Genomic DNA, 16,707 nt, shown 5'->3' with positions numbered 1-16,707 from the left:
CACGGCTGTACACATGGGGGTGGGGGTGTTGGTAGACGGACAGAGAAAGCAATGGATCACAGAGGAACGGGAGAGTGGATAGCTGTTCGCAGGCCTCCCAGGGTGCACGAAGTGGGGCCCTCACCCCAGGGCGGAGGTTAGGTTCTAGTATTTCAGAACACACAGTTTGGTGACTGAGTTGCTGGGGAAAAGTTAAGCCCAGGTTTCTAAAAAACGGAAGGAGTTATGGCTCTTCCCGACCAACATTTTTCCCAGTAGATTTAAAATTACAGCCTCGAAAACAATGGTTCTCAAGAGTGTGGTCCCCATGGTTTCAGGGGACATTTAGGTCAATTGGCATAACAAAGTTTACTGAGAAAATGTTCTGCATCCCACTTTGGTGAGTGGCGTGTGGGGTCTTAAAAGCTGGCGAGCAGGCTTCTAAGATGCATGAATTGGTCCCAACACACCTGGAGCGAAGGAGGATGAAGGACACCAAAGACACAGGGAAGGTATTAGCCCAAAAGACAGAAAAGGGCCACATAAACCAGAGATGTCATCAGCCTGAGACCAGAAGAAGTAGATGGTGCCTGGCTACCACCAATGACTGCCCTGACAGGGAACATAACAGAGAGTCTCTGACAGAGCAGGAGAGAAGTGGGGTGCAGAACTCAAATTCTAGTAAAAAGACCAGACTTAATGGTTTGATTGAGACTGGAGGGACCCGGGAAGACATGGCCTTCGGACTCTGTTAGCCCAAAACTGAAACCATTCCTGGGGCCAACTCTTTAGACAAAGATTAGACTGGATTTTGGGACATAAAATGATACTGTGAAGAGTGTGCTGCTTAGCTAAAGTGGAGACTAAATGGGCAGCTCCTGTCTGGAGGTGAGGTGAGAAGGCAGAGACGGTCAGGAGCTGGTTGAATGGTCATGGGAAATCCGGGGTGGAGAGGAGTGTGCTGTCACAGTATAGGGAGAGCAACTAGGGTCACGTAACAATGTATGTATAAATTTTTGTACGTGAGACTAACTTGAATTGTAAACTTTCATTTAAAGCACAATTAAAAAAAAAAGTGTAGTCCCCTACCCAGCAGTATCAGTATCACCCCAGAACTTGTTAGAATTGCAGATTCTCGACCCCACCTTAGACCTACTGAAAATCAAACCCTGTGGGATGGGTTACAGCAATCTGTGTTAACAAGCCCTCCCAGGTATTCTCTTGCACACTTAAATTTGAGAACCGCCGACCTAAACTAACCTGGACAGGAAGGTTTCTACAAGTTAAGCACCATTAGATGTTCCTTCTTTCCCAAAACAACCCATTTGAAGTACTAGAAAATGTGATTCCTTGGTGTGAGGGGCAAACTGTTCAGTGGTGGATAAGAAGATTCCTGGCTCAGCTAGTCCTGACTTTCAATAAATTGCTTGAATTTTCCAAGTTTCAGTTTCTTTCCAGGTAAAACTGTGAAAATAACACACAGAGTCATCTGGAGGGTTAAATTAGGTATTTTATGAAAAGCATTTAGCATACAGCTCCTGGCAAAACTGACTAAGTGGTACCTACTCAGCATTTAACATTCCTTGTTCTGAGCACAGGTGCCCTAGGATCCCTCTTTCACATGACTCAAGTTTTGACATGGATAATGTGAGGCAAGGCACGCTACTGACTGGTGCTCCATGCAGTGAAAGCATAGATTTATAGATTTTAGAATTTTAATAATAAAAAAATGTCAAAAAGAGGCAGAGATTTAGTAAATCTTTCCAGATTGCATCTTAGAGCTTCTGTGATAAATGACTATTGCATAAGCGTGAAACATCTCTCATTGAAAATGCCAGATCTTTTGGCATCTATAGTGAATGTGACAACATTGATATTCAGTCTTGCATTTGGCAGTTATTGTACTTTTAACTCGAGTTCTCTGAATATGCATGTGTTTCAAAGTTATGTGTGTTTCAAAAGTCCATTTTTAAATCTCGTTTGGAATTTTAAAGGCATGTTCCATCAAAATTATGTTACAAATAGGTTTTCGAAACAGTAAACATGAAATTTTTCAATATATAATGTAGTGAGATAACAAGAACCCTAGACACCAATCCTCTAGGATATCTAAACTCCCCTCTCAGTCCTAAATTGACCTGAGACCCTCTGAACTTTGAAGGCCTGTGAAAGAGAAACAAAGATTCCACAGGTTGGGGCAGGGCAGAATATTTTAGAGGTTGAGTCTCTGCAAAGCCTCTAAAACTTAACAACTAGTTCCCCTTTAGTCCCTGGGTGATGCAAACAGACTATTAGCCAAAAGGTTGGCACTAGGAACCTACCCATAGGCACCTTGGAAGACAGGCCTGGAGATCTGCTCCCAAAAGGTCACAGCCTTGAAAACCCTGTGTGGTCGCCGCGAGTCAGAACCCACTGGATGACAACAAAACTGATTAAGGCACTTGTAAGTTTGCTATGCAGTCTATTTTGTGATGAGATTTAAAACAGTTAGTTGATTTTAAGGAGCCCTGGTGGCGCAGTGGTTAAGAGTTTGGCTATTAATCGAAAGGTCTGCAGGGCTGCTCCTTGGAAACCCGATGAGGCAGTTCTACTCTGTCCTGTAGGGTCACTATGAATCAGAATCAACTCGACTGCAAGGGGTTTGGTTTGGTTTTTGGTTTCATGTGGTTTAAATCAGTGTTCCTTCAAACTATTTTTGAAGATACTTCCTAAAAGTATTTTGAAAAACTGTATATATTTTCACACTTTTCATTACATCTAAATTTTTTATTTTGACTTTAAAAGATTAAATTTCTGGTGTATTGTAAATATTCACATTTTAAAATAAATGTGAAAAATTTTGGAAATGGATAGTGGTGATGGTTGCACAACATGATGAATGTAATTAATGTCACTGAATTGTACATGTAAAAATGCTGAAATCAAATGTTTTGTTATATATTTTTTACAATAAAAAAATTATATACCTCTTATAAATGTATTTAAAAATTTAAATACTACAGTGATTTGATGGCTATCATCAAACTTTTAAAAAAAAAATTAAAAATTGTGAATGGCTGGAAATTTGCCATAGTTCTTTTTTATTTCCATTTCACTTCACAGAATTTTATTCTAACAAAAATGTTTTTCCCCTTGAATGTCTTTATCGTTCACCATACTTAAACATGCATACATACTGAATTTTTTTAAAGTTTTAATTTGTGACCCTAAAACTCCTTCTACATATTTTTAAATATTGTAGAAAAATTAAAAATTTTAAATACAGTATTTAAAATTTAATATAGTTTTAAAACAAATATTTTTTCAAGATCAAATTATCCATTATTACACAATTGATCAAAACAAATATGTTGCAGAATTTAATGAAGTATTGAATATAACTAAAATTCTGTTGGAAATGCATCTCTTCATATGATTAAGCATTTTTTTTCAATTGTTTCATATATTTAATGAATATTATTTATTGCTAAAATGAGCCAGGATTCAATATCAATTCTATTCCTGTTTTTTTTGTTTTAATAGTTTTAAGCCCTGAGAACATTTTTCACATAAATAACAAAGATGGGATGTTACTATAGTAATGTCATTTAATTCTTTGCAGTTCCTTTGAGTTACAGGCCAAAAATTAGGAGTCTTGAGTGGCGCAAACGATTAAATGCTTGGCTACTAACCAAAAGGTTGGCAGTTCTAATCTATCTAGGAGTGTCTTGAAAGGCCTATTGACTTTCTAAAAATCAGTCATTGAAAACCCTATGAAGCACAATTCTACTCTGAAAAAAACGGGGTTGCCATGAGTAGGAGTTGACCCAACAGCAACTAGTTTATACATATGATTAAATATGATTATCTGGTATTTAATGATTCATTAGCTCACATCTCGAATGGTACTCTGTGGGGATATGTGCCATTAAAATATGGATGTATAAAGGCCTCTATGCTGCACAACATGTTGAGACTTGTCGCGACTTGTTTTTCCAAACCCGTTACTGATTGGCTTGTTTACCTGAATTCCTCCTCCCTTGCCCGAAACTTGTTATTCACCCAAAGCCCATTGTTCTGTTATTTGCTTCACTGCTTGCTGTATTGACTATAAAATAAACTCCTGGGACTGAAGCCAGGGTTCGACTCCTCAGAGTGACCCTCCTGGCCCCACTTCTGTAAGAGTTGTGGTATTGGTTATTGTCTCCGCCGCCCCGACATTCGCCGCCTCTGCGACAGTACTCCTTCCATTTAACTAAACATTTGGAAACATCTATGCCATGCCCTCAGATCCATTCTTGGCCATTCTTTCCCCTAAACAGTGTGACTCATAGCAACCATATAGGACAGAGTAGAACGGCCCCATAGGCTTTCCAAGTTCTGCCAGCAGGAAGGCAGCTGAGATGGTAGGTTGAGAACGCTTCCTTTTCGTTCCCTTCAGCTCTGAGCTGTATTTTCTGACAGGGCCTGTATACCTCTACCGACAGCCTTTGAGGAACAGGCCCCTCCTATGATCCTCCAGCCCTCTTGGAGCAACAGTAATATTATTTTCTCACTTTGCCCCTTCATATCTTTAGTCACTTAGGATTTAGGATTTTTATATGTTAGCTTGAGCACCTGGGATTGGATCTGAATGTACTCATTTGGTTAACTAAAGCTTGGATTCAGTAGTGGCCTACAGTCATTCAAGTTGGATGTCAGAAATTTACTAGCATCCTGTATTGCAGGGGTTAGCAAACTAAGGATTGCAGGTCCTTGTTTTTGTAAATAACGTTGTATTGGAGCAGTCATATTCATTTATTTACGTATTGTCTATGGATGCTTTCATGCCACAATGACAGAATTGAGTAGCTGTAACAGAGACCTTATAGCCCACAAAGTCTAAAATACTTATCATCTGGCACTTTACAGAAAACATTTGCCAACTTCTGCTGTAGAGAAAGAAGTCCAAAGGTTTATGGAGATGGCAATACTGGTGTAGATTTTGACATATGTCAAAATATTTAAGTCACAAATCAACAAAATATTAAATAAATGGTATTCTATTATTCTGCCCTGAAAAGTAAACTTTTAATAACAAAATTAAAATAATGGTTTTTATGACTGAAGGTCAGCAAAATATCAGAGATAGCTGAACTTAATTGTCTCACATGTCTGGGTGTTTTATAATGGTATAGTGATGCTTGGATGAGTAATAAAATAGAGACACATAATTCATAACATATTCATTTCAAACATTTATTATTGTTCCCTTCATTTCAGGAAGATTACTATTTTCATGATCACGATTTTAACATAATTTGTGTATTATTGACAGTAATGCTAAATCAGATTGTCTTGAGTCATTGTAGTCCTTGGATAGATTTTTTAAAAATTTCTTCCAGGTTTAAAAGATGATACAGAAGAATTTTGTGGGGTTTTTTTTTTTGCACCATCACTATTTATTTCCAATTTTTTCATTACCCCAAACAGAAACTCTATGAAGCAGTAACTCCACATACCCTTCACCAGCCCCTGGTAACCACTAATCTGCTTTCTCTCTGACTTTGCCTATTCTAGATATTTCATACAAGTGGGATCATACAAAAATCTGTCCTTTTGTGTCTGGCTTATTTAACTTAGAATAATGTATTCAAGGTGCTTTCCATGTGTTGTTTTAATATATTTAAAAAATAGTCGTGATCTTAGAACAGTGGGGTCTGTCAATGGTATATAAGGCAACTGTGAGAAATAAAGGAATGAAGGTTGTCTTCTGAGAATATGAGCACTGGATAATATGTTGTTGTTAGTTGCCATCAAGTCGATTCTGACTCACGGTGACCCCAAGTATGCAGAGTAGAACCACACTCCATAGGGTTTTTAAGCCTGTGACCTTTCAGAAGCAGATCGCCAGGCCTTACTTCTGAGGGGTCTCTGGGTGGGTTTGAACTGCCAACCTTTCGGTTAGTAGTCGAGAGCTTAACCATTTGTGCCACCCCGGGACTGGCTAATATACTTGCGGTGTGCTTTTGTGTAGCTGTTCTTGCCAGGTCTTGTAAATCCTACCCAGGTGACTGGGTGGGACTGTGCAAATAGGGTAATTGTGGTCCACCAAGGGGATTGGTCAGTTTTGCCGTCCAGCTGGGCTTGAAGTGAGCCATCTCAGAGGCAGATAAGAGAGGATCCCACCACAACCAAGGAAGAACAGCCAGGAGCGGAGAGTGCATCCTTTGGACCCGGAATCCCTGTGCTGAGGAGCTTCGGGAACCAGGACACTGAAAGACAGAGAGCTACAACCCAGAAGCATCGAGAAGCGGTGGCAGAGAAACGATGGCAGGATAGAGACCTGCAGGAGATGGCGTGGTAGGCTTCCCGGCCCACGATGAAGTGAGAATAATTGCCTTTGGGCAGGAGGCTTGCTGGCAGAGTAGGGTGCCTCTGGGCACTTGGTGGAGCTAGGTTTGCTGACCCACAGGGCTAGAACTGACAGCCTTTGAGCCGAGGCTTACTGGTTGAATGGGGTGCCTCTGGGCACTTATCTGCAGAGCTAAAAGAGCTTTGCAACACTTGCCCGAGCAGGACAGAGGCTGAGGGGCCAGAGAGTGGTGTGCCTGTGGCACGGCTGGGAAGAGGCTGTCCTGACGGAAGAACTGTATCCTGAGTGTTCCTAAGCCTGAATTGTAACCTGTTACCTCCCTAATAAACCCCATAATCGTGAGAACTGTCTGTGAATTATTGAACCCAGCAGAGAAATAGTGCTGTGGGAGGGATGGTTGGTGTCAGAATTGGTAAAGATGGCAGAGAGGAGGCATGTCTGACCTCCGCCTCACAGGGATCAGCCTTGGGCTTTTGATTTTGATTTCGTCCCCCTTGTGAAGTTAGAGGAGGTCAAGCACTGCCCTCACACCATTTTTACAATACTGCATTATAAATTAGTAAATATGGACTCTATATAAGTCACTCTCTTATGAATTTGTGTTGATTAGCATTCCCAAACTTGATCATCTTTAGAATACTTAGGGGGCTAGATCCTAAAGTATGACAGGTTCATCAGGGTCATACCATCCTGAAAAAGTCTGTAACTGGCTAAGTCCCTCTGCATTACTGTGGCTCTAATAAACAGAATTATTAATATAACTGTTACTTATTTAACCAATATGGGAAAACCAAAGTATCTGAAATGATTTTTCAGTTTTAATATGAATTTACATTGTTTCCTTAGATAAAAGTTCCTCAAACGCTTATACCTCAAGTATAAATAAGTTCCAGATGATCTGCATGTTCCCTTTCAGCTGTAAAATTTGACGGATTCTATTTTTTAGACCACCAATGTTCTTTCAACCTCTTTGACACTGTGTTCAGGTTCTCATATAAGCAACTTCTCGTGTGTTTTCTCATTTGTAAATGCCTCTGTGACCTTCCTTGGTAGTATTCTGACAAATAATGTTTAAATAGATCCTGAAACTCCTGTTGTTCTAGATTGAATAATTAAATCTATCTTCATGTTCTCTTTAACAACCATAATATCATATGCATATGATGATTTGGCACATGGATTTTCTTCTGAAAATATATAATTTGTTAAAATATTTGAGCTATATGTTAAAATTAAATAATGTAAGAAGGCACTTACTTTCAAAAAGATTTTGATATGAATATAGTGTAATTAACAGTCATTCACAATATTTATGCAGTCATCCTCTACTCTTTCAATCTCTGCAAAGTAATAATTGAACCACCTTTGAATAAATACAACTTACAGAAAATATACAAAACACTATGCTATGTAGGTAAAGATTTTACAAAAGTTGAGTAGACTGTCAAAATCATTCTAGTAAGTTCAGCAGTGAATAAAGTATTAGTAAAATATCATTCACAATAAAAAAAATGTTTTACATTGTTTGATCTCCAATTCTTATCAAATGGATGATGTGATGTTATATGTTGAGAAAATATGAGTTCCAGTATTATTGTGTGAAACAAGCACATTTATTTGAAGCTGATATGGTTTTATTGGACTTACTTCACAAAAGCAAGGTGGTCTGAATTGAACCTGTAATTAACCTGGCTTTGATTGTCCAGTGACTGAGAAATCTCACCAGATGAATTAATGCAGGAAGTTTTCAGTTCTAGTGAAGTTTCTTCAGTAAAAGTGTAGTAAAGTGCAAAGATGGTGCTGGGCTAAAGTTTAATGTTCATTTCTGTTGTCTTGTTATTCTTGATCTAGAGACAAAAGTACAAGCAAGAATCTGGAACAGAGTTTGGCTTCTGTCTTATTATGGCTTAGGTTCTATTAACCTTAACAAAAACAGAAGGATTATGTCAATATTTAGACAGCCAAAATATGATGAATAAAAGATCTTAATTAAGAAAGAAAATAAAGGTTAAAAAAAACAAAACTAAATGTGTTATTTGGTTAACCACAAATGGAGATTTACAGCTATGATCATTTGCTAGGAGAAAAAAATTAACATTTTTTTGAGGTGGTTTTTAAATGAAAGGCTAAATATCTGCTGTTATATATGACAAAAACTGGTCAATGAATATAACATTTATCTTGCGAACATAGGACTACATACAAAATTGTGCCATAAGAGAGAAGCAGTGATTAATTTGCTACTTAACAAATACTATATTCAATTCCTTGCCTACTCTAATAACTTAGCCAGGGCTAAGTTTCAATCAGACACTACAAATTGGGAATTACAAATCCAGTAAAGAAAGTATTATCATTTTTTTTATTTGATCCAAACTCATTTTCATATACAAAGCTAGTATTATGTACAAAATAAATGTACATTCTTAAAAACTGCTGGAATACAAATTTCCAAGGGATTAAGAAAAAGTGCAAAATTTTCAATTATTATTTTCAATCATGCTATACAGAAACAAACATTAGCTCATATACACACATTGAAAATTATTAAAACAGCACTCAATGCAACAAATAAAATAAAACATACATCTTATATAATTAATTTTAAAAGGATGAGGAAGGAAAGAATGTATTGCACCAAACTTAACAGTAACTTCATGATAATGAGAACGATAATCAAAATTCGGTATACTCATACCTTTATTAAACCTAAACCTTGCTCGACTTTAAAAACCTTTTGGCATACAAATATCCACTGAGTCACAGTTTGTACATTATTAATTAGATATAAATATTCTCTTTTTCATAGTCAATTCCAGTAGAATGAGAAGGAACATCTTAAAATAACTACACAACTTTTTGAATTCCTTAAATATTTAAGTAGCAGCACAATTTCCAAGTACTTTTTTAAAAACAGTCATTCTGAATTTCCAACTTTCCCCCGTTGAATTGACTATGTGCGTATACACGCGTTCAAGTTACTGTCACCCTCTATGATAGAAATGCTCTCATGGCAGAAATACTTCTATTCAATATGGGTCCCAGAAAAACTGACAAAAGAGACAAATTAAATGTTTGGTATTTTTCTGCCTTAACGGATTCACTGCTATAGCAATGATTCTGATACAAAATGGATGTCTGGCCAGGTCTCCTGATTACTTTTTGTGTTTTTTTTTTTTTTTACCCGAAGTCTATAAACGCACGCATTTGGAGGCAAGAAAGCCATACTGTTAAGAGTTTCTGAGGAAAACAGAGCAGGTACATGGTGTTCTAACAACTATTTTTCCTTTTTTTGTAAAGCTAACTATAAGGTAAGCAGTAGCCACAAAAAATTTTTGTGATAGTGTTTATGAATCAGTTTTTGAGAGTAGTAAAAGCAGAATAGGAAAAAAAATCTAAAATGCAAAAGATCTAACAGTAATATCTACTTTAATATGACAATTTTGGAAGGAGTATAGAAACTGTAAGTCACTAAAAAGTTACCTAGGAACAGCAATTAAAATTCCAAAGAAAAAAATAGTTTTCAATTCCTACATAAGAAACTAAGAGGCTGAAATTTTTTCAGTTAATTTGAGCATTGATTATCTCCCTACTAGAATTACTTTTCGAAGTGTTTATTGATGGATTTAAGTAATTTTAGCATTTTGAAGAGCAAAATAATTGTCCATCAGACAAGAGCTTTTTTCCCTTTAAAATGCACAAGAGTAGTGTTTATGAATTTGTAGGTTAAGCCCATGACTAAATCATAAAATATACTGCTTAGATAGTATGGAAAAATGTTTCCAAAAGAAGGAACAAAGATAGCACTCACCATAAGCTGGGACTGCCTTGACGTCAGCTAACAACACTGACTACAAAAGAACCTCTAGTTGAAAGATATTACTAAAATAAAATTTAAAAAGGTCCAATTGGAATAAGACTTCTTTTTAAAAATAGTTTTTATTTTATTCAATAAAATATTTTTTTATTTTTTAATGTAAGTCCTAACTTATTTTCTGATTTTCAAATTACAATGCTTTGAAAATTACAATCATTTTTCACACTCAAAAAGTTATAAATAAATTTTAAATGAAACAGCCATCTTATAAGTGGAATGGAAACACACACACACACACACACAACTCCACTACTAGCCAACTTTGGAATATGAATGGGCAATTGTTTAAGTGACAAAATTATGTTGTCATTTTATTACAAAATTGTGTGGTGCTGTTATATTTGCACAAGAAGTTTCCAAGGAAACATATTAAAAGTGTACCATGGAAAACAAATGTTGAATTAATGACTTTTTGTTTTTTTTTCCATCTGAATTTCCAGGTCATAATAAGGTTATGAGCATTAATACAAAGGTAAATACTGTTGTATCTCTGTCCTTTGCTTATCACTAAAGTCACTAACTTTATAGGTTCAAATCCTCCAATGTGTCTCGAAATCACTCACCTATGACAAATGTCAGTGAGATAATCGAAGAAGCTGTGTTTGAAAAATTACCACAATCTACCAAAAAAAATATAGCCATTTTTACACAAGGTTCTTATACTGTGGAAAATCCATAACTCCTATATTCTAAGATGGCCTTATATTTTTAACTTAGTAAAATGAATCATTTCCAGTTTAGGCCTGAATAACTTAAATGTTAATGCGTTACTCCCTGTAATAGTAGGTCTTTTTGTAATATTTCCATACAGAGGCTATACATACAAAAGTCATCAGAAATATTTGGAGAATTTTTTCCAATGCTTTTTAATTAGGAAACTTCTATAAATTACAAGCTTTAAGTCTACAAAAGATAAAACTTCATGTTTTAAATTTAGTATTTTGTTACTCATGCTGTTTATTAATACTCTAAAATATTACCTAATTCAAGTGTGCAAAATATTCACCGACAGTCACTAGGAACAAATACCAGCAAACAAACACCCTTTCTTGGAAGCAACTATTAAACTTTTCAAATGTAAAAGACCTGAAGAGAGTTGATAATAAGAATAATAAAACTAAAAAGGAAATTTGGTTGTTTCTGTGGCATGTAAAATGAAGATAATAAAGCCATGCTCGGCAAATTTTAGACAAAATATCTGTAAGATAATGATTAAACCTTTTTTCAAATAAGCCTGTGAATGTTATATCTGATTTATAAAAATGAATGGACATAATTTCTATAGAGGAAAATATTTTAAGATATAATAATCCTGAGACATATTTTTTTAATACCAAGAATATCACATAAAGAGATTCAGAAAGTCCCGACTAATGCCTAGACATCTGTGTATTTATAAAACTCCATGGACAAGTCTGAATGGCATGAACAACTAAGAAAATGCTAGGTTCAAATTAAAGATAGTGTGGCCAAGTAAACATTTTAAATTATATTAAAATGATGACTGATAACACTTTATTGTTGTCTAATGTCATCAGGCAAAGCACCACCAGGACTCTGATAAATACAGGAAAGCTCTATGGAGCAGTGTAATGGATGGGGCCAAAGTTTGAAACAAATCAAATGCTGAATATATATGACATATGAATTAGGCAAATAGAGAATATTGAGAATGGATATTTGTTAAGAATGGTAATGGTCTCTTACTGGGAAGAAAAAGTTTTAGTTGTTAAGATGAACAATAATTAGGACAACGTATGAGTCTGGCTGATGCAAGAAAACATACGAGATTACACTTAAAAAGACAAAGAATATATTTCATTTCTTATATGCTACTCAACAATTGTATCCTGTATCCTGAAGACAGGTTTAAGAACCTATTTATGGAAGACAGTTTTAACAATATATATGTAGAGACCAACTTTTATATACACACACACGCACTCACACATACACATATTATATTATTTAATATTTAATATAGTCCATGAACCTGCAGCTTTTCACAGGAAAGGCAGTAAAGACAATGCCACTCATTTAATAAATATAAATATATAAATAGGAGCTAACTTCTTTAAATTCAACTAAAAGATTTCCATTAGTGATTTATTTAATAATAATTATATAAAATGTATATGGCAAAGGCCATGTCTCTATCTTCACTAAATACAATCTGGTATCCAAGTTAATAATTTTCCCTGCTTACTCTTATTCAAACAAAATACAAAAGTCTTAGGTTAAGATTCAGCTTTCAAATCTATATTCTAACTATTTACGAGGGCACGCTCATTCCTTTCAGAAGCATAAAATAAATTCTCAGTACCAGTTTGTTGAAAGATAGTTTTTATATGCTCTAAATAGAGAAAAAGATGAACCCTCACTAACATTTCTTGCTAATGACAAAATGAATTGGCAGTTTTTCTACTACAAAAAGATGCGCTGTAACCTACAGGAAACTGACAAATTTCTTCATGGCTGACAGAAGCCTCAGAGGCTAAAAAGTAAGAATTTAAACAACTAGCCAAGCTTCATTTTTGCATATATTCCTTATCTCATGTTATGATCTATTTTTACTTCAATCCTCCAATTTTATGTAAGTAATGACAGAATACTGATTGAGGGAGTTGAAAAAAACTTTTTTATAAAGCTTCTTTATTCTCTAAATGAGGACAGCTATATGTTTTAATAGTTGATCTTACTTTCTAAAAATAAAATCAATATCTTACCATAAATCTCTCCCATCGCCAGTATGCTAAGATTTTTATTTCCATAATCACCAGTGTCAAGAAACAAAAGCTGGTGAAAAGTTCTGCAAAGACAAGAGACTTTATAACAGTCAAGTAGAGATACTATATTCATCAACTGAAATGTCCACCTGTTATTCCATTGCAATGATACTATTAATTTTTCTCATTATACAATATAATTTCTATGGATAACATCTAAATACATAAGACTCCCCAAAAGTGTAGGCTGTCAGTGATTTTATCTAGTGAGTTTTAATTCTGTGTGCTATACCATTTAAAAGAGGAATATATTACTCAGCTAATAGTTCTATTGTATCTACTTATTTTAAGACATAACTTTTAAGTTCCATTCTTTTAGATGGCTGTTAGTATTCTCAAAGATTTTCCTTAAAAATTCCACATTTTTGATTTTTACTTTCTTGAAGAAGTAATAAAAAGAGTAATTCTACTGTTCTGAATATCTAGTACTACCTTAGGTGGACTATCAATTCTACTGTGAACAAAACTTGTTCTTATTTGTGCTATAAAATGAATACGGTTTGTTCAGTTTCTCCACCTAAACAGCAGCACAGTAAAACAGCATACATCTAGGATTTTTTTCTCTGGTAATCTGAGTACAGTTTTTTGTGACTTATAAGCATCAAAAAATAATTTGCAAAACCAATATTAAGTGATATTAAATATAGAGAATAAAGAAGACATCCTTAGAATCTCTGGATAAATAACCAAAAGATTTTCAAAGTTTTGATTTAGACAGGTTATTAAAATTAGTATTTTAAAAACCAAAAATCAATCATGATGGTTACGCTGAAATTGCAAAATAAACTATAAAATGAAAATAAAATGAAGTAAGCTACTAGAAGCAATTTGCCTTACTTATAAATCATAATTATTTCTATTGACTTAGTTTGAGACTTTTTTCAATACCAATTCTTGAAGTCCTCAAAAAAGGAAACCTTCAAATTTACATATGCTCTATTTTACACTTCCTGCATTAGTTAATTTCAGAGTTATTTCTCTGAAACATAAATATATTTATTGAATAAAACATAGGATTTAAGTTATTTAAAATCAAATTCTTCTATAACTTTTTATTAGTCCTGACCCATAACAAACAACATCCATACATAAAAAAAGGCTTCCTCAAGTTGAATGCTTTCCTTGTTTCTTAAATTACTTTACTCACTCATAGGATTATAAAGAAAAGGGTACTGGATACTGTGGTCAACTGGACAGATGAACTGCAGAGGGAAAACTTCTCAAAGATTCAATTGAGAAGACAATTGGACATGATATGTGGAATAAAAAATATTGTCATTTTAAGTAGCTGTTATTGTAAAAGGTTATTCTTAAGTTTTTCTTCACTTTTTTCTTGAGTTTGGTCACAGATCTCTTTAAGAAAGCCATGGAACCACTATTTCCTGAAAGCACAGTTAACATAAAAATTTTCCACGCAAGTTCAGGGGATGTATCAATTCCCCCAAAACCATGGAATCTCGGATTAAGAACACTCTTAGTTGTAAAAGCTCTCTGAACTAACTCAAAAGATGAAAGCATGAGGTGTAACAATCTCTTTGGATTCTAATTTAAATCAATCAACCTTTCACTTTAAAATCTTGAATAACAAATACATAATGTAACATTTAGCTATATGTAATAAAATTAATGGTAATCCTACAAGTTAAACATAACATGAAATAGAAGCGTGTATTTTTAAAAAGTACTATATCTAAATGACTACTTTAAACTATGCATGTCTTTTCAATTCATTCATCAGTCACACGGAAGTCATAGGTAAAGATGTAATATATGTGGATATTATTACTAACTCTTCTAATTATTAGGGAAAAAACCCCACACTATTTGCTTAGTAAAGAAGAAGCCAATAAATTTTAAACTTTGCAGATATAAATTGTGCTGCAAATGCTACCTAAAGGACCCAACTGTCAAAATCACAATCAGCATTTTTGTTTAATTATACTCTAAATGAACTACATCTGGAAAATGTATCTCTAGTTTCTCTTCTTCCTCATCAACCTTTATTATTTAAGGATAATAATACATCTGAGTAAATTCTCAAAAGTAACATGCTAAGTAGTCGTGGAATGAACCATTTGTACTAGTTTCAACATTCTTATTTTCATCTTATCATGGAAACCTGGAATTTATAGAGTTTTGAAAATCTAAATGTGCAACCAATACCTTTAAAATATTACTTTCAATCAGGAGTCCCATAAATAAATTGATGGATTTTTTGATATGGTGGTCAGCAAACAGGAAAATGATTAACTCAAGAATGTATTAAAAGCCATGTCTCTCAACTATCTCAGTTATCTGTGCTGTTTTATTAAAAATACCTTATACTTTGCTGTTTAGAATAATCGAATTGGGCCTAATTTCATTTTTAGAATTTTGTTTTAAAAAAACTGATCAATGATTCTTAGCAATGGGCCACTAAATCTAACCAAATACATTTTCTCAATTCCAATTTAGTATAGACTAAGAATTAGTTAAGACTGGATTCAACAAATCTAATCAGAAATTTATTAAGTGGACAATAATACAACCTATACCTTTATAGACATATCCTATCAAATTTTGATAATCCCTAAATGATTTTCAGGGATATAAAGCCCTGAAACATTCCAGATAGTTGAGAGATGTGGTTAAAGTGACAAAGCATAAATCAACTGCAGTTATCTATGACAGAAGATAGGAACAACAATCACTTGGAATCTTGAGTATTATATTCAGTTTCTCCAGCTGAAATCTGGCTGAGTCGCTTGCTAGATCCCCACAATTTTCGAGAAAGCTGACCTGAACGCATCTGTTTAAAGTAATCCAGAGAAATGAAGAATAGATGTTATTAAGGGGAAAAAAAGAATAAATGAAATTGATATACAAGACATTGATTTTGTAGAATGAAGAAGAAATAGGTTTTGTTAGTAGAATCATTCATTAACATTTTAAAGACTCTTGATTAATAAAGATTCTACATTTGGTTGTATCTTTCAGTTGAAAAAGGTCTAATATTAATGTAGAAATTTTTAAATTCAATGTCCCAGCTATGTCAAAATTACCAGACTCTTTATTTTATTTATTAACAAAAACACATATTACTTAATTAAAATAAGCTTCTCATACTACACTCAATCTAGCTAACAAGACACACAGATTTGCGATTTTCTCCTCTTAGATTTGCAATACTATTAATGTTAATCATAAGGCTAAGAAAAAAAGAAAAATAATTTTTTGACAAAAAAAGTAATTTAAAAAACATTATAAGAATTTCAAAAAATATTATTTAACAATAATATGTTAAAAAGCAATTTAGGAAAAAAGAATAGGATAAGCTCTCTGAAAGAAAGAATCCCGTTTTGTCCACCACTAAATCTGCACTACTTAGCACACTTCCCAGCAAATAACAAATATTATTTACATATTAATTGAATCAGTGAATAAATACCCTTTTAAAAGTGCTTACATTTCTAGGTGGGACAAAAACAAACAACAACAAAAAAACCCATGGGAAACATTTCTCATTCTTACCAAAATAACTCGTTGGAATTACTTTTCTAAGTGCAATCTACTTTTTAACGGTGATTCCTCTGCCATCCTTTTTGAATGGTTCCTTTTCCAGGGTACATTTATTGGAGTAACAAAAAACAAGTCTCGCAGAAACACACCAATAGCTTTTGGTATGCTTATTTTGCATTTTCACTTCCAGATTATTTTCTGAAACATTACTTCCATTAATCTATTACTACCTT

At 34.2% G+C, this 16,707-nt stretch overlaps 1 protein-coding gene across 1 annotated transcript in view; it reads right to left on the bottom strand.

Moving 5' to 3' along the window:
- Positions 1-10,795: 10,795 nt before the first annotated feature.
- The window catches only part of NBEAL1 (neurobeachin like 1), a 189,735-nt gene continuing 183,823 nt past the window's right edge, over positions 10,796-16,707 (bottom strand). The window contains exon 55 of the mRNA XM_004378242.2: positions 10,796-15,764. Within this exon, the coding sequence (XP_004378299.2) occupies positions 15,663-15,764 (102 nt within the window). The 3' untranslated portion in view covers positions 10,796-15,662. The remainder of the gene's footprint in view (positions 15,765-16,707) is intronic.

The sequence above is a fragment of the Trichechus manatus genome, unplaced genomic scaffold, assembly GCF_000243295.1.
Source record: "Trichechus manatus latirostris isolate Lorelei unplaced genomic scaffold, TriManLat1.0 scaffold00056, whole genome shotgun sequence".
Taxonomy (NCBI): Eukaryota; Metazoa; Chordata; class Mammalia; order Sirenia; family Trichechidae; genus Trichechus; species Trichechus manatus.
This window is presented reverse-complemented; position numbering and strand designations above follow the sequence as displayed.